General features: G+C 48.2%; 1 protein-coding gene across 3 annotated transcripts in view; it reads left to right on the top strand.

The window, feature by feature from the left end:
- Positions 1–22,185, top strand: part of AP1B1 (adaptor related protein complex 1 subunit beta 1) — a 42,842-nt gene that overhangs the window by 5,187 nt on the left and 15,470 nt on the right. The window contains exons 2-8 of one of the 3 annotated variants that reach the window (XM_079763337.1): positions 4,742–4,960; positions 10,429–10,491; positions 13,476–13,581; positions 15,939–16,074; positions 16,814–17,059; positions 18,238–18,428; positions 19,253–19,474. In XM_079763337.1, the coding sequence (XP_079619463.1) occupies positions 10,455–10,491; positions 13,476–13,581; positions 15,939–16,074; positions 16,814–17,059; positions 18,238–18,428; positions 19,253–19,474 (938 nt within the window). In that variant the 5' untranslated portion in view covers positions 4,742–4,960; positions 10,429–10,454. Of the gene's footprint in view, positions 1–4,720; positions 4,961–10,428; positions 10,492–13,475; positions 13,582–15,938; positions 16,075–16,813; positions 17,060–18,237; positions 18,429–19,252; positions 19,475–22,185 lie in introns of those variants that run through there. The other 2 variants (XM_079763338.1, XM_079763339.1) reach the window with 2 other exon arrangements.

The following is a 22,185-nucleotide window of genomic DNA, read 5'->3' as shown; positions in this document are numbered from 1 at the left end:
GGCCTGGAGGGTTATAAGCAGAAGGAAGGGCCTAGCTGTGCTCACATCATAGCCTCATAGCCTGTGTCAGAGCTCCCCCGTCCCCCGGCACCCCAGCATTTGTACCCCCACCTCCCATAGCTCTCTGGTCAACTCTGATCTGATGCCTATGGGAGCAAGAGATGGCGGTCTGGCCTCACTGAAGGAAGTGGCCTGAGCATTTCTCCCATTGGAGTTGCTGCCTGATCATCTACCCTTTGCCCTTTCTTTTCTGTAATCATTTATTTACTTCCTTTACATTTACTGGCTATTAAATGGGCTATGGGGTCCAGCATTTTCAATTTCAATTTTGTCAAAATAGCTTGACAACCAGAACAGATGAAGCTCTGACCCTGTCAGACCCTGCTCTCTGGTTCAGGCTGGTTTACAAAGCATGATATTTTCCCAAAAGGACAGCTGAGCACTAGTCATTCAAATATTTATTGAGCACCTACTATTTCTCAGGTGCCAATCTAGGAACTAGGAATACAGTAGTAAACAAAATGGACAAAATCGTTGTCCTCGTGGAATTTATATTATGGAGGGAGAAAAAAATGGACAATATAAATACATTTTATATTATGTTAGTGATACATACTTTGAAGAAAAGCAAAAGGAGGATAGGAAGTGGGGTGGATTGGTCGGGGAGGTACACACTTTTAAATAAGGTTGTCAAAGAAGGCCTCAGTGAGAAGGTGACATTTGAGCCAAGACTTAAAAGAAGTGAGGAACTGCCCTGGCCAGTGTGGCTCATTTGGTTGAGCATCATCCTGTGCACCAAAAGGCTTCTGGTTCAATTCCTGGTCAGGGCACATTCCCAAGTTGTGGCTCGATCCCCAGTAGGGGCCATGCAGGTGACAGCTGGTTGATGTTTCAGTCTCATGATGTTTTTCTCTCCTCCCTTCCTCTCTCTAAAAATCAATTTAAAAATCTTTAAAAAATAAAAAGCATAAAAAAGAAGAAGTGAGATCAAGTCATAAAGCTCTTTGAAGAAAAAGTCTCTCTGGTAAAGTGAACCATGTGTGCAAAGGCCCTGTGCTGGAAACACCTGTTTTGTACCAGGGTCAGCAAAGAGGCCTATATGGCTGGGACTGAGGGAGTGATGGGAAGAACGGGGGAGGAGTGTTCCAAGAGGTAATGATGGGGAGGGAATGTGTGAGAGAGACAGAGGGGGTGTGCATCTCATACAGGGCCTTAGAAGCCAGGAAGCCACGTTAGGGACTTTGGCTTGTACCCTTTTGTCTACTGTGTGCGTGCTCCCGTGGGGCAGAGTCCCAGTCTCCGAGCTGCCGGTGCTCCACGCTGTACACGTGCTGAATGGATGACTGCACACCCTGACAGGTCTTCCCAAAAGTGTTCCCACGTATAGGGGGGAACTGAGATGTTGAGCTTTGCTTTGTAGTCTTTGGCCTCTTTCTCCCCCTTTCTGACTAATTTAAATATTGTTCAGAAGAAGCCTCTGTACTCTTTTTTTTTCAAGTCCAGAGGAACTTTTCTTTTTCTTGACAGCAGATCTTTCCGCACATTATTGCTTATAGATAGTTGAGAACTGGCACCTGATTCTAAAATTAGGTTCTAGAGACTCAGTGCTGATATAGGAACATTTGCATGTGGCATTTGCCCGCCTTTAGTTTCTTTTTCATTTGAGCCTTTAATTGCTAGCAGGTTATAGAAGATTGATTTTGACCAATCAGTTTTCACCCAAATCCCAGGAGGCCTGCATCTTGGCAAGCTCATCTAGACAGGCTTTCACCAGGCACGTTACCAAACTTGATGTTTCTGCTGTCCAAACTGGATGGACTGGTCCTAAAATAACCTGTTGTTCAACAGTGGAGGGAATATGTAGAGATGTGTGGCAACACATTTTACATGCCCTTTAGCCTGGAGTGTGTGTTTCTGCAGGGCTTCACTCAAAGTGGAGGCGTGGCCTCGCTTGACAGAAGGGACAGGTGGGACCTCATTATGGGGCAAGGGTGGAGGGTGTCGGCACTACCGTTGTCTAGCTCTGTGACTCCAGAAAGATGCCATGACCTCTCTGGGCTTCAGTTTCCTCATCTGTAAACTGGTGATTTTATCAATACTCTTTACATAGTGTCCAGCCCATAATGCACATCGTTTGCCATTACTACGACCATGGCCATCTTTGTTCTGAATTTCTTACCACCCGAAGAAGAACAGCTTGTTTTCTCCTAGTTATTGAGCCACTGGAAAGAGCCTGTCTGTCTGAGTTTGGTGACTACATTGTCTCAGATAATAAGTCTGAAATCTGGTTTCTCTACTGCTGACTCACCTTTTATTTTTTTTTTTTCGTAAGCTTTTTAAAAAATATTTTTTTTTATTGATTTCAGAGAGGAAGGAAGAGGGAGAGAGAAATAGAAACATCATGATGAGAGAGAATCATTGATCGGCTGCCTCCCGCAAGTCCCCCACTGGGGATCGAGCCCACAATCCGGGCATGTGCCCCCGACCAGAATTGAACCTGGGACCCTTCAGTTCGTAGGCCGACTCTCTATCCACTGAGCCAAACTGGCTAGGGCCTGACTTACCTTTTAATCATCAAGTTGACCTTCCCTGTTTCCCTGTCTGTAAAGTGAATTTGTGTACTTACCTGTGAGGACCTTTTAAAAGAAGACGATCAGATAGACCAGTGAGGAGTAGTGAGTAGAATTACTGGGTGGTGAGTAGAATCATCGTCTCTATTAAACACTAAGCTTCATAGGGGCCAGGGCCTAATCCAGAACATGACACAAAATAGGGGAATATTTGTGGAGTAAATCAACCCCTGCCCTTGAGGCAGAACTGAAATGGCAAAACATGTGGGATGACCCGAGTTTGGCTTTTCTGTTCCAAATGAAGAGACGGTGGCACCACCCTAGCCCATTTTATTCACTCTCCTGGCTTAGTCTTGACTGTCTTTGAGCTAACACGTGCCTTGGAGCAGGTTTCTGAACAGGTATTTATCAGCAAGGGTTTACAAGTGAGAGTTGTCAACCCTGGAGTTGGAAGTCGCCAATGCAGACTTCCAGGGATCAGTGTTCCATGCCTGGATATCCTTGAATTTAGAGATGGGTCTTGGCAGCTGGATCAGAGCTTGCTAAATATCTTTCCCCTTTGCCTTTCCAAACACTTCTTCTCTGGCCGATCTCACAGGCCAGTTGTCTCCCTTGTTAATTCACGGCTAGTTCGCTGAGCGTGCAGTGTGCTGCGCTAGTGCTGCCAGCTTCGTGCCTCTCATCCGATTGCAGGCCTGGGCTGCTCTGACATGAATCGCTGCCCTGAGACTTGAACAGTCATCACCCGGGCCATTGGCTGGCCATTTGGGGAGTGGCTGGCTTCTTACTATTTTTCTTCCTGCTGAAGACCTAACAGGGTTTGCTGGCCCTGGTGGCATTCGGAATTTTTCTCTTTTGTCCTCTTTGTCAGAATGATCATGGTCCATTTCCTCGTTTCATACCCAGGAAGCACACTCATTGATGAGGAAATAGGTTTGTCATAGAATGTGAGGTGTTGGGGGGACTTTATCTGTCATTTAATAGACTGGGTGTCAAACTCTGTCCCATGGAGCAGTGGGTTGTCTGGGGCCCCCGGTGAGGAAAGGTGAGAGTGGAATGAGCCAGGCTCTAGCCACCCCCACCCCCCGACCCTGTATCCATCAGAGCAGTCCCACTTTTGTTTTTTAAACAGTTGAAAAGCAAGGAAGGGCTTGAAAAGCCATTCATCTTGTTGAATTCTCTTGTTTGACAATCGGTAATGGTAAGGCTCAGATGGAGGGATTTGCCCAGGACCACACAGCTGTTGGTAGAAAAGTGAGATTTCCTGGCAGCCATCTTGGCATTGGATCAGCCTGGCCATGTTTGTTGCAAGTTCACTGCTAAACCTTATGTTCCTGGTCTGTCCAGTCATCGTTGTCTGGCACTCATCAGGGAGTCCTCTTGTCTTAATGTGTTATGGGCCTTTGGTTTTGTAGCTTCTCTGAGAACCTGTATTTTCATTCATTCTGTCAGCAGACATTTGGTGAGCTCCTGGCATGTGCCAGGCATAGTGCCAGTCACTGGGTAGACAGCATTAAATAGGGCAGATCCCAAATTAGAGTTGTGAGGAGGGCTGAGGAGAAGTCCGCAGTAATTGAGTCATGTGTTGGGAGGCCGCTGCCATCTGGGTCCAGAGAAGGCTCCCCTGGTGCAGCCGTGTTTGAGCTGAGACTGAGGGTGAGCGCAGGGGTAGGAACAGTGTTGTGGATAGAGGTACCATTGTTTTCTAAGCTGTGTTGTCTTTAAGAGAGGTGATACAGGCACAGGACGTAACATCCCCAAGATATAAGAAGGTGAATGATGGAAGGTCAGTCTCTCACTCATCCCTTGGTAATCCAGCTTCCTTTCTGGAGGAAATCACTGTTAACATTCCTTATTCACCCTTTCAAGGAAAGTCAATGCATTTGTAAGCATGGTATTTATATTTTTCTTTTTTAACAGGAATGGTAGTAAACTATACTTTTTAAAAAACGTGTTTTCTTTGATTACAAAATCCGCATTTTTAACTGGTATGCGGATGCTGTTAACCAGTTAAAAATGCGGATTTTGTAATCCAAGAAAACAAGATAATTTCAAGAGAAACACCAAAAGTGCTTTATTCAAAGTAATGTCCATCGCTAGCTACACATTTCCCCATCTTTCAGGTAATTTGTGGATATCGTCCCAATAGAACTTTTCTTGTTTTGAGGCAGACCATTCAGAGACCCCATTTTCCACTTCTTCGTACGTTTTGAAGTGCTGCTCAGAAAGTGCGTGTGCCATCGATCGGAACAAGTGATCATCTGAAGGAGCCATACAACAAAATAGCATCAAGAACACAATTTCCATCACCCCGAGAGTTCTTTCGTGACCCCTTCAAGCCAGTCCTTCCCTCCTACAAGCATCCACTGAGCTGACCTCTGGCACCATAGGTTAGTGTTACCTCTCCTACTTATTCGAGAATCCCATATACTAAATGGAACCCCACAATGTTTGCAGTGTTTATGTGTTAGTATGCTTTCATTCTCACATTATCCCATCAGAAAATATATGTGATATAAGAGGAGCAGCAGGTGGTGATGCCCCATTTTCAGGAGGGGAAGTTGAATTATAGAGAAGTGAACTGTAACCTTAGTACAGCACTCTCTTTTTAAAATTATTGTTACTATTAGTTGAAATATATCAGTATGCATTTTCTTAATGTATTTTTTAAAAATATTTTTTTCTTGATATCAGAGAGAAAGGGAGAGGGAAAGAGATATACAAACATCAATGATGACAGAGAACCATTGATCGGCTGCCTCCTGCACGCCCCCCCCCCCCCCCCCTTACTGGGGATCGAGCCCGCAGCCTGGCCATGTGCCCTTGACCGGAATCAAACCCAGGACCCTTTGGTCTGCAGGCCGACGCTCTATCCACTGAGCCAAACCAGCTAGGGCTTAATGTATTTTTTTTATATAGATTTAAATTCATTTCATTAGTTTAAAACACAGAGAGATGTTTTTTTGTCTCTAGTTAATAAAATTACATTTAGATATGTGAAGGCTTTCTTTCTTTCTTTTTTTTTTTTTTTCTTAAACCTAACCCTAATTCCAGTGGCTAAAATAAAATTTAAAAATCCAATCTTTAGCTGGGATTTTTTAAAAAAAATATTTTTTATTGATTCTTAGAGGAAAAGAGGGGGAGAGAGAGAGAAACATCGAGAGCAAAACATTGATCGCTGCCTGATGCACACTCCACTGGCTATCGAGCCCACAGCTCATGCATGTGCCTTTACCAGGAATTGAACTGGCAACCTTTCCATGCATGGGGCGGCGCCCAATCAACTGAGCCACACCGGCCAGGCTAGCTGGGAATATTTTTATGAGTTTTCTCCCTTCCTTTTTCTTCCTAGGACCTCATTTTTACACTCTTAGATTATATTACATCTGTGTCCCTGGATGGTATGTCAGTGGTTCTCACCAAGGACTTCTTTTATAACTCTAGAAAATGTAAGAGAAAACTACTGTGTTTTAGGCTTTATTCCTCAGTTCCTTTTTTTAAAGCCTAGTGACAGGAGAAAGCAAGCATGTCAAAGGATTTTTTTAAAGTGAGATTAACAGGAACTGGTCCTGTGATTGTGGCTTCACGGTCATCTTCCAAGGAAGGGTGTGCGCACTTCTGTGTCTTTCAGTTGCTCCTCTTAACTTGGACTGTGCCATCCCTTTGAGTGATTCCTTGGCCTGTAAATGCTGCAGTTGAGGGTATCCCGGCCCAGAATGCTGTCCTAGCAAAAGTGACTCATCACACTGGCCAGAGCAATTTCCGAACCAAAAATTCCCTCCAGTTATTGCTCTTTTGAATGTGCCCCACCGCTTGCAAAGATGGAATCCAAACCCCAAGCTTTCTCTGGCCTCAGTGGGCTGCCTGCTTTCAATTGTGGCTCCTGCACACAGACAGATTCATCAAAGAACAAGGTCTCGGCCCCTTTGGCCTCCACTGATGGGTGGTGACAGCTGAGCGGTGCCAGCAGTCTTTTCTGTGGCATCTACAAGTCTGAGCTCCTTTAGGACTGAACTGGAGGGTTTTTCCGTTCCTGCAGAGAGAATGAAAAATCCCTCCTGCACTGACATCCAAGAGGCAACTGCAGTGAAAGGACACAGCGAGATAGCCACCCTCCGTGGACCCACGGGGCAGGTGATCTTCCCAGTGAAATGAGGTTTTTAATCAGTGTCCTGGGGTAGCCTTGCCATCGCATTTTCATTTCTCCCCACCTCCCCTCCTCCTCTACTTTAATTTCCTGTATATAAAACAATTTCAGAGGGATACAGTTTCTGCATCACCAGTCCCATCGGGCCCTCTGCAGAGGGATTTGCGAAATGGATACTGCAGGGAAGTGGCAGGCAGTACACCGGGTGGCAGTTTGAGTTTGTGAGTGCGCAGTTGCTTAGCACCTGTAAAAGGAAATGTCATCAAAAGCTCAACGCTGAAGGGCATCAGCAGCTATGGTGGTTTGATCTGACTGACCCTGAAACTCTGCTGCTTTGTTTAATCCCCCAAATTTCCCACCCTCTCCTCCACCTGGGTGGTGGCATACAACACAGATTCAGCACCAGCAGGTTATGGTCTGGGAATTTAATGCTCCAAATACGGTGCTGAGCCTGCAGATCAGGGGGAACCCCTCTCAGCCCCCTCTGCTGGAGGAGGAAGGATTTCTGGACCGTGCCGAGTTAGACATCTAAGGTAGTTTGTGCCTTGTTCACTTTGACTTCCTTCTAGATTTAACATTGGGGGTGGGGGGGGGGGGTTGTCTCTTACTTTCTGTGATTCTTTTGGCCTGTGGTTTTAGCCCCGTTTGCCTTCATGGATCCCTCTTAGGCTAAACTTCACCTTGAGTTAAACAGGGTACTGTCCTGTTCTGGATGCCTCTACCAGGTGTGCTTTCAAGCCTGTGACTTCTGAAGCCATGCAGCCCTTTACTGTGTGGTAGATATCCCGCTATCTTGTTTAGTGTATCCACGCATTCTCAGAACTCCAGAAAGAATCTCTAGGTTGGCGAGGCTTCTCTGAGGAAATGGCTTTGTGTGTGCTCAAAAGAAAAATTTTTAAAAAATATATATTTTATTGATTTTAGAGAGGAAGGGAGAGAGGGAGAGAGATAGAAACATCAATGATGAGAGAGAACCACTGATTGGCTGCCTCCTGCACGCCCCCTACTATGGATCGAGCCCGCAACCCAGGCATGTGCCCTTGGCCAGAATCAAACCTAGTACCCCTTCAGTCCGCAGGCCGACGCTCTTTCCATTGAGCCAAACCAGCTAGGGCAAGAAAATCGTTTTTAATGTAAGTAAACTGTAGGAAACAAACGCCAAATAGTTGCATAACATAACAGAGCTGTCAGAGAGGGTCCCTGTGATTTTCAGCGGTCCCTTTTCATTTCTTTCAACTGAACACCGGCCGTGTGTGGAACCCTGGGCCAGGCGTGAGGGGGGATGGAGAGAGCTGTGGACAAGACCGATGTGGGCCCCCCTTTGCGGATCTGCCTACAGCCCTGACTCCTGCTGCCAGGACCGGCAATTAGAGGCCCCAGAGCGGGACTGGCATCACCAGAGGCAGCAGCCTCTTCTGCTCTTTCCCACGGCTCCCACGGAAAAGTACCGTCACCGCTTTCAGCCTTGCAAAGCAAAAAGCAAAGTAGAATTCCGTCTTTTTCTTTGTACCATGTTGTCAGCCAAGCCTTTATTCCTTTATCCTAATGGGACCCACAGAGGATGTTAGGCAGCCCAAGACAGTACGTACTTGTTTTCTACTGATCGCTGAAACAGAATCTACGGGCATTTTGTTTGGGGACCAGCCCTGTTGCCATCCTGCCATAGTACCAGCTTAGCCTGGAAAAGGACAGCTGGGCCGAAGAAGAGCGACGTTGGCTTTGTTTCCAGAGACTTTTGAAATGATCCTTGACCCGTCACACTCGTCTGACCAGTAACCATCTCTCCCCCACATGGTAACGAAAGATGTTAATGTTTGAGCCTCTTTGAATGGAGTAAGTTTTCTCCATTCAAATGTCTGATTTTGAAGGTTTTTTGAACTGCGTCCTTAGCCACTGTCAGGGTCTGCCCTCCGTTTCAGATGGGGGAAGCGGAATTCCTTCATCAGTAGAGCACAGGTGCCCTGGTCGATGTGTCTAAGTGGTTAGAGCATTGCCCTACGCACCAGAGGTCAAGAGTTCAATTCCCAGTCAAGGGCATGTACCTGGGTTGCAGGTTCGATCCCCGTCCCCAGTCAGGGCACGTGCAGGAGGCAACCAATCGATGTCTCTCTCTCTCACATTTATGTACATTTATGTTTCTCTCTCCCCCTCCCTCTCTTCTTTCCACTCTCTAAAAATCAGTGGGGAAAAAAATATCCTCAGGTGAGGATTAACAACAAAAAATAGAGCGCAGGGGCTGAGCTCAGATGGACGTAAAATGGTCTCCTAGTCTAGCCACTTACAAGCCATGTGACCTTGGGCAAATTACTTAACATCTGTTAGAATGGGGTTAAAAGCAGTTAACTTTTTGGTAGGATTAAATGAGATAATGTGTGTGAAGCCTTTGCCTCTAATAGGGGCTTCGTTAATGATAGCTTCTTTTTTGTTGTTGTTAATCCTCACCCGAGGATATTTTTTCTACTGATCTTTAGAGAGAGGAAGGGAGAGGGATAGAGAGTTAGAAACATCGAAGGAAGAAAAATATCAACATCCATCATCTGCCTCCTGCAGGCCCCCTACTGGGGATGGAGCCTCCTGTAGGCCCCCTACTGGGGACCTAGCTGCAACTTAGGCAGGTGCCCTGACTGGGGAATCGAACTGGTGACCTCTCAGTGCATGGAACGACACTCAACCAACTGAGCCACACTGGCCAGGGCTGTAGCTTCTATCTTTCACCTGTAGACCAAGGATAACTAGTAAGGTTAAGTGCCCAGTAGATGTTTGTGGAATGAACAAGAGGGCCTGGGTACCTTCTTTGTCCTATTGCCTTAGAACAGCACTTCCCACTGTAAGTTTTACAGTAGGAGATATCCTGAGGAAACTGGCCATTCCTCATTGGGCAGTGCTATCGAGCCTGCAATGTATAGATTCTAGCCTTCTCTACAGATGAATACATAGCTCTGTTAGAGGAACTTGGAAAAACTTGGGGAGAGCATAAATCTTCGTAGCTTTTTAAACTTGGCCTTTTCCAAGCTCGTTTGACTTTACAGGGCAGTGATAGTACTTCTGTGAGGCTGTGGTGAGGCTTTAATGAGTTAACGTGCAAAGCACTCAGAACCGTGCTGGGCAGAGTGAGCACCATGAAGGGACTCTGTAACCATGATTGTGCTTTTTAATCTGCAGGTTCTTTCAGAGAAGTTAGCCAATCCCTCATTGATGAGCATTTAAGTTACTTCCAATGGCGCATTGTTGTGGACAGTGCTGTAGTAAAAACCCTTATGTCCTGTGTAAATATTTCTTTGGGAGAGATTCCTAGAAGTAGAATTGGGTCCAAGGGTATGCACATTCAAAAATTTGCTAGGTCCTTCAGAATTACCCTCTAAAATCTGATCAGCCATTACCTAATAGTTCATTTGTCCAGTAAAGAGATAAGAAGCTATCTTTGGGGGGTAGAGGGAGACTAAAAAGGATATAAGGGGGATAAATGGTGATGGAAGGATTCTTGACTTGGGGTGGTGAACACACTGTAATATACAGATAATGTATCATAGAATTGTGCACCTGAAACATGTAATTTTATTAACCATTGTCACCCCAATAAGTTCAACTAAAAAGAAAAAGAAGCTATCTTCCCATACTACCGTGTGCTGGATCCTCCTCCTCCTCCTGTGCTCTGTAACTGAAAATGCAATGGAACACGGTGGAAAGTCACCCCTCTCTTCTGTCTTACAGAGTCTGGCCACAGATAAGGGACCAAAATGACCGACTCAAAATATTTCACCACAACTAAAAAAGGTACAGTTTGTTTCATTGTGGGGTCTTGTCCTACTCTTTCCCTGCCCAACTCTTCTGCTTGTTCCCTGCAGGGATGGTGGGGGGGGGGGTGGTAGTGGGTGTGGAGGCCTGGAATCAAGTGGTGGGAATCATCCAGAGCATCTTTTAACCCAATTCAGAAAATTGAATGGTTGATGGTGTAAGAAATTGACCACTTCTTTTAGAATTCAAGAAGGGAAGAACATCAGTTCCAAGTATAGAAAAGAAAAGCCCTCTTTTCCCCGTGGCTTAAAATTGTTAAATATGATTTTTTGTTTTGTTTTTCTTGGAAAAAAGAAAGCACACAATGCTATCAGAAGCCCCACAGCATGTGTGTGTGTCTGGTCCTTATCCTTGGGCACATGTCTTATGTGTTGAAGTCAGAGTTTATATCCTGTTTTTCATTTGACATTATCATAAACATTTCCCCATAGGTCTGACGACTCAGTCTTAGTCTATTGAGTTGCTGCACTGAAATTTGCTAAGCTTGTCTTATATTGTTGCATATTGTGGTTGTTTCTGCTTTTCGGGAAATGGAAGTTGTGTAGCAGCTGATAAATATGCTTTGACCCTGTAAGCATCTACTGACTGGCTCTTCCTTCCTTCCGAGTGAGATTGACACTGGCCTGCTGACCAGATGAAGAGAGTCTGCTGTTGGGTCAGCTGAGCCAGGACCTGAAGTCTGCCCCTCCTCAGCATTTCACATATTGGTCCAGCCACATTTTATTGAACACTTTCCCTGTGCCTTAGAGTAGACAGTCAGTCTCTAAACTGGCGTTCTAGTGGTTGAGCAGAGAAGACAGCTTATTAAGTAGTAATTACTCTGAAGGGCTGGTGGGTGCTGTGATAAGGGACTGTTGGAGGCTGTGGGAGGGCCCTGGGTGGACTTAGCTTGATAAAGGGGTGTGGGGGTGGGGAGCAAAGCTCAGCAAGGGCTCTGCCCATGGTGCATTCTGGGAAAGGAAAGCAGTTGGGCACAAGTTACTGAAGAGTGTGATGAGAGGTTGGAAAGGCGTGCAGGGGACTGTCATGCGTGGCCTGCTGAGCAGGCTGGAGGGGGTGAATAAAGTGCTGAGTGTGTTGGGGTGTCAGTGGTGGGTTGTTTTTTTTGTGTGGGGGTTTTCTTTTGAGGACAGTGTCTGTAGAGAGATGCCTGGATCCAAATTTGACATCAGTGATGGTTTTAAGCAAGGGAAGATCCAAGGCAGAGTCTAATAAAAGAGTGAAGCTTGGTGGGCGCGCAGGGAGACCAATACCACAGCTCCGGTGACAGGTGGAGATGATGGTGCCTGAGCTAGGTGGGTGGCAGTGGGGTAGACAGAATCGGATGCCTCATATGTGATTGAGGAGGTAGGCTTGGTCCCTGAGGAAGGAGATATTCAGATGCAGGCAGATCCCAAGTTCACCTCATCAGCCTTCTTGGAGCCAAGGTGACTCAGTCCTGGATCCATCAATTGACGGCCAGTTGTACTATAACCGGCCAAAGGTTTCAAGCAAAGCAGGGCAGCCCTGCAGCAGGGCCCAGGGTCAAAGTCATCATGGTCTGTTTGGATTGCACAGCCGTGAGACAGGGCCCCCAGTCTCTTGGAGGAGAAGGGTATGGCTTCCTTCAGCCTTACAGAGCCATGAATTTGAACTGCAAGGTCTGCAGATTCCTCCTGTCTCTGTTGAGCAATGCCCTCAGTGTGGCCTTGCCCTGGGCTGTGCTTTGCGTTTGTTCTTAAGTAACCTTGTTTGCGAGTTCTGTGATAAACACCACGTTATTCAGTCCCGATGAAAACCTGCTAAGTTTTCTTTTTCTCACTGTAAATCCATCTGGAGCTTCCTCAGCTCTTGCGTCCCACATGATAGTCTGCTTCACCCCCACCCCAACTAACCCGAGAGGGACTAGGGCTCTTATTTCTTCCAAAGAGATAGCCAAGACAGAGGGTCATGTGATAAATTAATCATAATAGTGACCACCCTTAATGCAGGCCACTGAGTGCCACACACTGAAATGAGTGATTCACGTCTGTGTTAAGTGAGAAAATTCAGTGCTCCGGTCAGGGTAGAGAGTACAGACAAGAAAACAGGTCCCGAGAAGCAAAGTGAGTGTCTGGAGCTAGCAGAGCTGGCTTTGAATCTTGGCCCTCTTACTTGGTGGGTGTCCTTGGGCAAGTTACTGAATTCTTACAGCCTTTGTTTGCCCATCTGTAAAATGGGGGAAATGCAGAGTTGTTGTAAGGATGACATGAGAAAAGGTGTGGGAAGAAGTTAGTGTGGCATTGGCTTAGAGACGGGCTCAGGGAATGCTGGTGGCTGTTGTTTTGAGAGCCCATCACTCCAAAGTCAGCCCTCTTAACCTTTCACCAGGGGCTACCGGGGTTCTGGCTACCTCTGCACGACAGGGCCCAAACAGCCCTACTTCCTCATTTGCTTTTTCCAGATCATCAAGTTCTTAAGACAGTTTATTGCATGTTAGATAGAGCAGCTGAATTCCCATTGTCAGAGCTGAGCAGCCACTTGTAGCACAGGAAGTGAAACCCTGAGTGAGCTGTTTTAACTGGAGGTTCCAGGAAAACAGGAAAAGCGAGTGTGGAAAACAAGCAAACCCTGCCCTCTCCCCTCAGACCTTAAGTCCCCAGATCCCATTGCACACCGCCTTGAGGGCTTTGGGTAGGGTGGCTAAAGGACTTTGCTTCCCTCTGTGTGTCTTTAGGTGAGCAGGATCTGCCTTCCTGCTTTTTGTCTCCCTCAGAACCCTTGTAGCATTCAGTTCCTCTCTCCTCAATCCAGTGTGACCTCCAAGCTTTCATCTTGATAATTCCTCTCCTAACAGTTGTCTCCCTGCTGCCTGCCCCACCCAAGGCCAGGGGCCTAAAACTGCCCTCGGCTGGTAGCCTGGAGTGTCTTACCTGCCTCCCTCTCTTTTGGAATCACCCTCTGGCAGGTGGGAATCGATCACTCATGCCTGCCTCCTCTTTCAGGGGAGATCTTCGAGCTGAAGGCAGAGCTCAACAGCGACAAGAAGGAGAAGAAGAAGGAGGCGGTGAAGAAAGTGATTGCATCAATGACCGTGGGCAAAGATGTCAGGTGTGCAGGAGGAGGCTGAGTGGCAGCTGGGTCCAGTTCAGATCTCTCCTTTAGGGCTTCCCTAGGGACCCATGTCTCCCCTCATCCAGCTCCCTTCATGCACCTCCTTTCTGAACAGAAGGCTTTATTTGCAGCGGGGTCATGATCTCAGATGTTGGTGGGGTCAGGCAATAATGGAGTGAGTGACGTGGACTAGGTTGAAAGGCAGTACGTGATGAAGTGGATGTGGCACAAGCCCTGTCAGGAACCCCAGAGGACTGCTGCCAGCTGGGGAAAACGAACCAGTGCAGCCAGGGCTTCTGGTTTTTCAAAAGAATGGAAAGTTGGATTTTTCATTTGAAATCTCCCTGCTTCAGATTGCCAGGTGATACACACAAAGAAATGAACACTGCCCACGTAAAGCACACCTGCAGATGGAGTTTGTTGGGTTTGGCGCCAGTTTGCAGCCTCTGGCTTGCATCTGATTGCCTGAGCAGTCATGTAGAATGGCTGCCACACCTTTGTTCCTGCTTTTCTCCTGCCTGGCGCGTCCCTTTCCCCTTCTCCATGTACCCAGCTTGTCTTTCCATCTTTTAAAACCCATTGCGCGTCTCCCTGCTGCCTTCCTCATCACCCAGCCCACCGCCCTGAACATAGCATTTTCTCTATGTTCCTGTCACCCAGCACTAATTCTAGACTATTCTCCTCTTACGTGTACTTGTCTTTACCTGCCCACCACATTGTAAAGTCAAGGGCAGGGACTGGATTTTACAACTTAACACTTGCTCCATGTGTGAGAGTCTGCAGAATACTTTCAGATATGTTTTCCCAGCAGTTCCTTACAATTCCCATATTTGACATTTATGAGCTTCATATCGTCTACTATAAAATGGGGATAATCCACCCAGCAGTGTGGCTCAGTGGTTGAGCATTGACCTATGAACCAGTTCGATTCCCGGTCAAGGCATATGCCCAGATTGCAGGTTCGATCCCCAGTAGGGGTGTGCAGGAGACGGCCCATCAGTGATTCTCTCTCATCATTGATGTTTCTTTCTTCTTTTTTATTTTTAATATATTTTTATTTATTTCAGAGAGGAAGGGAGAAGGAGAGAGAGAGAGAGAAACATCAATGATGAGAGAATCATTGATCAGCTGCCTCCTGCACGGCCACTCCTGGGGATCAAGCCTGCAACCCGGGCATGTGCCCTTGACCAGAATCAAACACAGGACCCTTCAGTCCACAGGCCGATGCTCTATTCACTGAGTCAAACCAGCTAGGGCTCATCATTGATGTTTCTATCTCACCCTCTCCCTTCCTCTCTGAAATCAATAAAAATATTTTTTCAAAATAATTTAAAAAATAAAATAATCAGAGCCTTAAAATGCAAATGTAATGATTCTATAGTCTGAAGAAATAAAATTTTAAAATTGGGATAATCCCCTGGCGTCTCGGGGTTGTTAAATGAAATCAAATACACATGTAAAGCCCTTAGTGCATGCTCTATACATGCTGGGTTGGATTTTAGTGGGCACCTGAGCTGACCCCTTGTGAAAACAGCCTGGCCCGCCCATCCCCACTTCCCCAGAACCCTCATGAACCAGCACCCCAATATAAGGGCCACGTTAAGTGTCAAGGGAAGGAAAAACAATCATTTTCATTTACTTAGCATCTCCCAGACCTCAAGGACCAGATTACCTTAAGTATGTTATCTTCTTTAATTATTACAAGGGCTCTGTGAAATGGGGTTTTGTTTCCCCTTTCTTGCAATCGAGGAAACTGAGAGTCAGGGTTGGGCAGGGATAAAGGAATCTTCCCAACTTCAGACAGCTAACAAGAGGTAGAGCTGGGTTTTAACCAGGTCTGATGGGCTCCAGAGCTCATCTTTGAACCCTGGGCAAAGAAAAGAGGACTTTTTTTCGTTTTTAAAATCATCCTTTGGAATTCTTTTTTTAAAAAAAATGTATTTTATTGATTTTTTACAGAGAGGAAGGGAGAGGGATAGAGAGCTAGAAACATCGATGAGAGAGAAACATCGATCAGCTGCCTCCTGCACACTCCCCATTGGGGATGTGCCCGCAACCAAGGTACATGCCCTTGACCGGAATCGAACCCAGGACCTTTCAGTCCGCAGGCTGACGCTCTATCCACTGAGCCAAACCGGTTTCGGCCATCCTTTGGAATTCTATTTCTACTAATAGGTATTCATGGTTACAGGATAGTTGATGTTCTTTCTCCCTTTTACTAGGAGGTCCTGTTCTCTTTCTCTTGCCCTCCTACTCACTGTCTCCCCACAGCCCCCTTCCCCATTAGCTGCCTGGAAAATCTTCCTCTTTCTTTCTTCGGCCTTCCCCACACTGATGCCATTTTGACCTTCTAGTGCCCTCTTCCCTGATGTGGTAAACTGTATGCAGACGGACAACCTGGAGCTGAAGAAGCTGGTGTACCTGTACTTGATGAACTATGCCAAGAGTCAGCCTGACATGGCCATCATGGCTGTCAACACCTTTGTGAAGGTGAGCAGGAGCTTGGTGAGAGGGAGGGGTATGGGTGCTCACTGTTCCATGTCTCCCTGATCTCCTGGGGTGAGGGCTACGGCCCTGAGTAGAAACATTCGGGCTCCTTCCCAGGCCCGCTGACTCCCAGCCAAGGGCTTCATCTTCCAGCAGAGGGCTCCCGCTCTCCAGAAAACCAGACGGTGTAGGCCCTGCTAGCTCATTCCATGGGAAGTTGCTCAAGGCTTGTTGATCCCTGAGTGCCACAGGGGCAGGATTCAGCAAGTGTCTGCGAGCTTTTATGTTTCCCTCTAGACTTTGCTCCTTTCTGCATTGTCTGTCCTCCAGATCGAGGAGCAAGCAGGCACTTGAATTGTCAGCTCTGTGCACCTTAGCTCCCCTATCCCCGTGGATGCCCAGATATGGGCAAATGAAGGGTTCTGTGGCCCAGTGGAAAGATTGAAGGTTGTGGTGCTGGATGGATGTGGGTTTGAATCACAGCTTTACTCTGTGACTGGGAGAGCTTGCAACCTTCCTGAGAGGTTCGCTCCTTCACCTGTAAACGGGAAGAGTATTATATGTCTGCTGTGAGGATCAGAGGTGACCAAGCACAGAGGCCCAGCACAGTATCTGGCATATGCTAGATGCCCATACATGGCACTTATGATGCTATTGGCTGCAATTGGTGGGAGATCCCACAGCAGCCATCTGATGTTGCTCGGCTCGCTTCTGCCCCCGGCCAATGGCTGGTCCCTCTCAGGACTGTGAGGACCCCAACCCCCTGATCCGCGCCCTGGCTGTGCGGACCATGGGCTGCATCCGCGTTGACAAGATCACAGAGTACCTGTGCGAGCCACTCCGGAAGTGCCTGAAGGATGAGGACCCATATGTTCGCAAGACAGCGGCTGTGTGTGTGGCCAAGCTTCACGATATCAACGCCCAGCTAGTCGAGGACCAGGGCTTCTTGGACACACTTAAAGACCTCATCTCTGACTCAAACCCCATGGTAAGCCGCTCCATCCACTCTGCCACCTCCACCACCTCCTGCGTTGCTTGGGAAGACCTTGGCTTGACCCTCCGGCCAGACAGTCCCCAGTTCCTGGAAGTCAGCCTTGCTGGGTGGGGTAATTGTTTTCATGCCTGCAGTGGTTCGGGTACCTCCTTTGGCATGAACTAGACTGGATTCCCTTCTTTGCGCTCTCTCTACCAAGCTGTGTGACTTTGGGCAAGCTGCCTAACCTTCCAGAGCCCTCTTCTTCATCAGTAAGATGGCTCTCATTCTGCGTGGTTGGCAGGAGTGCTGTGAGGCTTAAGCTATAAAGGAAATGTGTCTAGTACAGCCTGGCACTCGGTGGGCGTGCAGCCAAGATTAGTGCCCTCCTTCCAGTCACTGTCATGGTCACTGTCTTCTCACCAAGACCATCGGTGAGCTCTCACGTGAGGTGCTGTTCCCTTTCCCCACATAGAGGTCACCCTGGAAGTAGCACAGCCTGGACTATAGGCACCAGGGCGTAGCTGGGAGTGGGACGCATCTCCTCACACACAGTGGTGGCAGCAGTTTAGAAGGCAGTTCTCAGGCCCTGTTTGAGGTGAAATGCACAAACCTCTCAGCCCAGCCAGCAACTCTGTTTCCTACAGAAACACTGATCACACCCAGGTGCTGAGTGGCCAGTTCAGGGATGGCCATTGGAGCACTGTCATAGGGGAAAGTTAAAAACCAGGCAGAACACACACAAAAACAGCTGCTCTGGTGAAAATAGGTTGAGGGCCCAGCGCCCCACCTGGCAGGCCCCTCTGTACTCCAGCCCCCAGGTGTTTCCTGCAGCCCCGGGGTCTCTGCAGGGACCTTCTAGCTCAGAGCACTGTTGACAGCCCTGACTGAGCCGTTGTAGCTGGTAGATGGGGGCTGTGTGTTAGGTAGCTGGGAATGCTTTCTGTGGCCAGGCACCTGGAGCTGGATCTTTCTTTTGTTTCCCCTCTTCTTTTTCTGGAATGGCAAGTGCACTTACTTTAGTGCCAGTTTACAGAGGCGCCAGAGGGTGAGTGCTTAGTGTGGGTCTCTGTGCTCCTGCCCTTGGGGTAATTTTTTTTCAGGCTATTCGACCTCTGATTGACATGCATCATTAGCTCCGCTGCCCCCTGGCGTATGAGCAGGGCCCTCAGCCTCTGCCCCTTCCTCTACAGGTGGTAGCAAATGCAGTAGCTGCTCTCTCGGAGATTGCCGAGTCTCACCCCAGCAGCAACCTCCTCGACCTGAACCCTCAGTCCATTAACAAGCTGCTGACAGCCCTGAACGAGTGCACTGAATGGGGCCAGATCTTTATCCTGGACTGCCTGGCCAACTACACGCCCAAGGATGACCGAGAGGCCCAGAGGTGAGCAAGCTGCCCCTGGCTTGCCAGCCCAGCTGGAGCTGGTCCTAGGAGGTCGGGGGAGGGGAGTGTGCTCTAATCATGAGCTGGGCCTTAAGCCTCTAGAAGGCTCCTTCCCAGGGCCTTGCCCACAGACCATCCTCAGACAGCTCGAGGGAGGGCAGAGCCGGGCTGTCAGTGGTTCCTTCAGGCAGTCAGCTCACTGCTCATTGTGGGCAGAGACAGAAGCCAAGACCTGACCTGGGAGCTGACAGAGACCCTGGTCACCTTGGGCTGAGAGAAGGAGGTGGACAGCATCAGCCACCCTTCACTGAATTCTCACTGGGTACCTGGGGCTCCGCTGGTGCTTCCCATGCATTTGATTATCCTTAAAGCAACCCTATAAAGTCGGTCCCATTATTGTTCCCATTTTACAAGTAAGGAAACTCCCCTTAGAGAGATGGAGGAAGCTGTGCAGGTGACCACGCTCGGGCTCCCCGGACCCTTGGTCCTGACACCGTGATATTCTGCCACTTTGAACGTCCTCACAGCAGGGAAGAGGGGAAGTTGACATTTATGAAGTATTTGCTACATGCCTGGCATTCCGCTGGTGCTTTACATGCGTTGTCTCATGTAGGTCCCAGCAACCCTGTGAAATCGGCATCATCATCTCCATTTTCTAGGGGAGGAAACTGAGGCTTAGAGTGGTTTTCACATACTTAGGGTCAGTTTCCATGCAGCAAAACCAAGATCTAGACCTTCCACTAAAACAGAAGTGCTATCTTGATAACTAAAAACAGGGTGTTGCCTCTGTCTGTCTCCTCTTTACCCCTTGGAACGGACCTCAGTATCTGTGAGCGGGTCACCCCCAGGCTCTCCCACGCCAACTCTGCTGTGGTGCTGTCTGCTGTGAAGGTGTTGATGAAGTTCATGGAGATGTTGTCCAAGGATCTGGACTACTATGGCACGCTGCTCAAGAAGCTGGCCCCGCCCCTGGTCACGCTGCTGTCAGCTGAGCCTGAGTTGCAGTACGTGGCCCTGCGCAACATCAACCTCATCGTGCAGAAAAGGTACCAGGACTGCCTCACACGTGCAGCGTGTCCTCCTGGGGGTCTGCTGCTGGAACAGGGCTCTAAAGGGAAATGGACATGTCCCCGTGCAGGAGGTCTCAGTAGCTTACCGAGGTTCTCAGCCAGGGACACCTTTGTCCGCCTGAGACATTTGACAACGTCTGGAGACGTTTTTGGTTTTTACAGCTGGAGGTACTACTGGTATCTAGTGGGTAGAGGCCAGGGATGCTGCTTAACATCCTGCAGTGCATAGGACAGAGAACTGCTTAGTCCGTAATGTCAGTAGTGCTGGGTTGAGAAACCCTGGCTTAGCTTAACCAGGTAGCAGGCCAGGTAAAGGTTTGCATGGAGCTGCTGCTGCTTCTTTTTTTAAAAAATATATATATATTTTTTAATATTTTTTTATTGATTTCAGAGAGAGGAAGAGAGAGGGAAAGAAGGATAGAAACATCAACTATGAGAAATAATTATTGATTGGCTGCCTCCTGCACACCCCCTACTGGGGATCGGAAACAGGCTGCATAGCATTCTGAGCAACAACGGCATGTGCTCTGATTGGGCATCAAACTGTGACCTCCTGGTTCATAGATTGATGCTCAACCACTGAGCCACACCAGCCGGGCTAGCTTGGAGCTTCTTAACCACAGACAGTGGATCTTTCCACAGCCCGCAGAACCCTCTGGAAATGGGGAGTACGATTTGTGTGTGTGTGTGTGTGTGTGTGTGTGTGTGTGTGTGTGTGTGTGCATTTTTCCCAGAGACAGAGTCTGTAGCGCTAGTCCAATCCCAGAGGTCGGAGGACTCCAGGAGGTGAGGCATGGTGTGGACTTTGCACCAGCCTCGGGGCCAGGGGAGGGGTTTGTCAAAGTTGCTCAGAATGCTGTGCTGCCTGTTTCCGTCTGCCCCATGGAAACAATTGCAGCAGGAAGCCACTGTTCCTATGAGGGAAAGCGCCTGATGCCCGCAGTGGGTGGGGCTGAAAGCCATTAGGAGTGCCACATTAAGGGCCCAGAGCAGGAGGAACTCTCTGGAATGATCCAGTGAGGGAGCCCAGCAGCTCTGCAGAGTAGAGCTGGACTCTGGAGTTGTACCAGCCTTTTTGGCCAAATGGTTTTCTCAGCAGCTAACTCATGATCCTTGTGTGTTACAGTAGCCCCGTTGGTGGGAGTGAGGCCATGCGAACAGGGGCCTCGTAGACATTCTCTCTCGGAAGACAGCACACGCTCCTTGTCATTGTAGCATCAGTCTGGTTCTTAGGACATTCTGGGGGGCCCAGAGATATCGGTGGCCTTGGGACATTTGTGCAGGTTTGGGAATTAAATATGGGAAAGCTCTCTGAGTGCCTAGACAAAGGGGTGAGACAGGGAGTCGCAGCTGCAGGGTGGGATTAGTAAGGTGCAGTGACTTATGGATCCTGATCAGTGTGAAGGGCTCCCTGGGCTATATTTAACGTGGCAAATCTCTTAAGATGTTCTTTTGCCAAGGCACCACCTGGCTCAGTCCCGACAAGTGGTTGGGCAGCTTTGCCAAGTCCTGACTGCAGAAATCACGTCTTCCTGCCGCCCCCACAGGCACGATGGAGGCTCTTTGCTTTGCCAGGACCTCCCTGCAGCTCGCACAGCAGCACAGAGTACCCAGGGTCCCTCCTTTCTTCTCTGCTGTGTCCTCTCCCTTCACCCTCTGTCCTCCTTCCTTTGCCTTCCTCCTTTCTGTTCTGGAAACGGCATAAGAGTAAGAGTTGAGGGTGGTGACCGTCATCTTGTTCCCATCCTTATTAGCATTAAGTGTGTAACCTGGTGCAAGCCTCTCCACCTTTCCTCATCTAAAAAATGTGGGTGGTGCAGAGGAGCAGTGACACTGGTGATGGCTCCTGTGTAGCCAGTGCCTCTGAGGAATGCTATTGATCACCTAGAGCAGTGGTTCTCAACCTTCCTAATGCCGCGACCCTTTAATACAGTTCCTCATGTTGTGGTGACCCCCAACCATAACATTATTTTCGTTGCTACTTCATAACTGTAATTTTGCTACTGTTATGAATCATTATGTAAATATCTGCATGTTCTGATGGTCTTAGGCGACCCCTGACAGCGGTTCTCAACCTGTGAGTCGCGACCCCTTTCACAGGGGTCGCCTAAGACCATCGGAAAACACAGATATTTACATTACAATTCATTAACAGTAGCAACATTACAGTTATGAAGTAGCAACGAAAATAGTTTTATGGTTGGGGGTCACCAAAACATGAGGAACTGTATCAAAGGGTTGTGGCATTAGGAAGGTTGAGAACCACTGATCTAGATGCTTCACAGCAGCCCTGCTCTGTAGGAGTCAGTGCCGGGGTCCCAGGACCACCCCCATTCAGAGATGCACTAGGACTCATGGGAGTCAGCATGTAGTTGTCCTCCCGGCTGAGATTTGTTATTGATGTAGTGAGGTTACCTGGCTGCGTCCAGGTGGGGTCGGGAGGAGTCCATGTACAGACTTCCTTATGTTCCCTACCTTCCACGGGAATGGGGTCACATAGAGCACACGCCTCCCTCAGCAACAAAATGCAGCAGGAAAGCAGGTTTTTAGTGTAGAACATACTGTTTATACAAACAGTTAATCCCTTTATCATTGAGGGGATGGTGAGAACACCCCCAAAAGCCGAGTTCCTGGCTCCGGGACTTTTTCAGACTAGAGACTCGGGTCTGCAATGGTGCTGCTTTCCG

The sequence above is a fragment of the Cnephaeus nilssonii genome (assembly GCF_951640355.1).
Source record: "Cnephaeus nilssonii genome assembly, chromosome: 22".
Classification (NCBI taxonomy): Eukaryota; Metazoa; Chordata; class Mammalia; order Chiroptera; family Vespertilionidae; genus Cnephaeus; species Cnephaeus nilssonii.
This window is presented reverse-complemented; position numbering and strand designations above follow the sequence as displayed.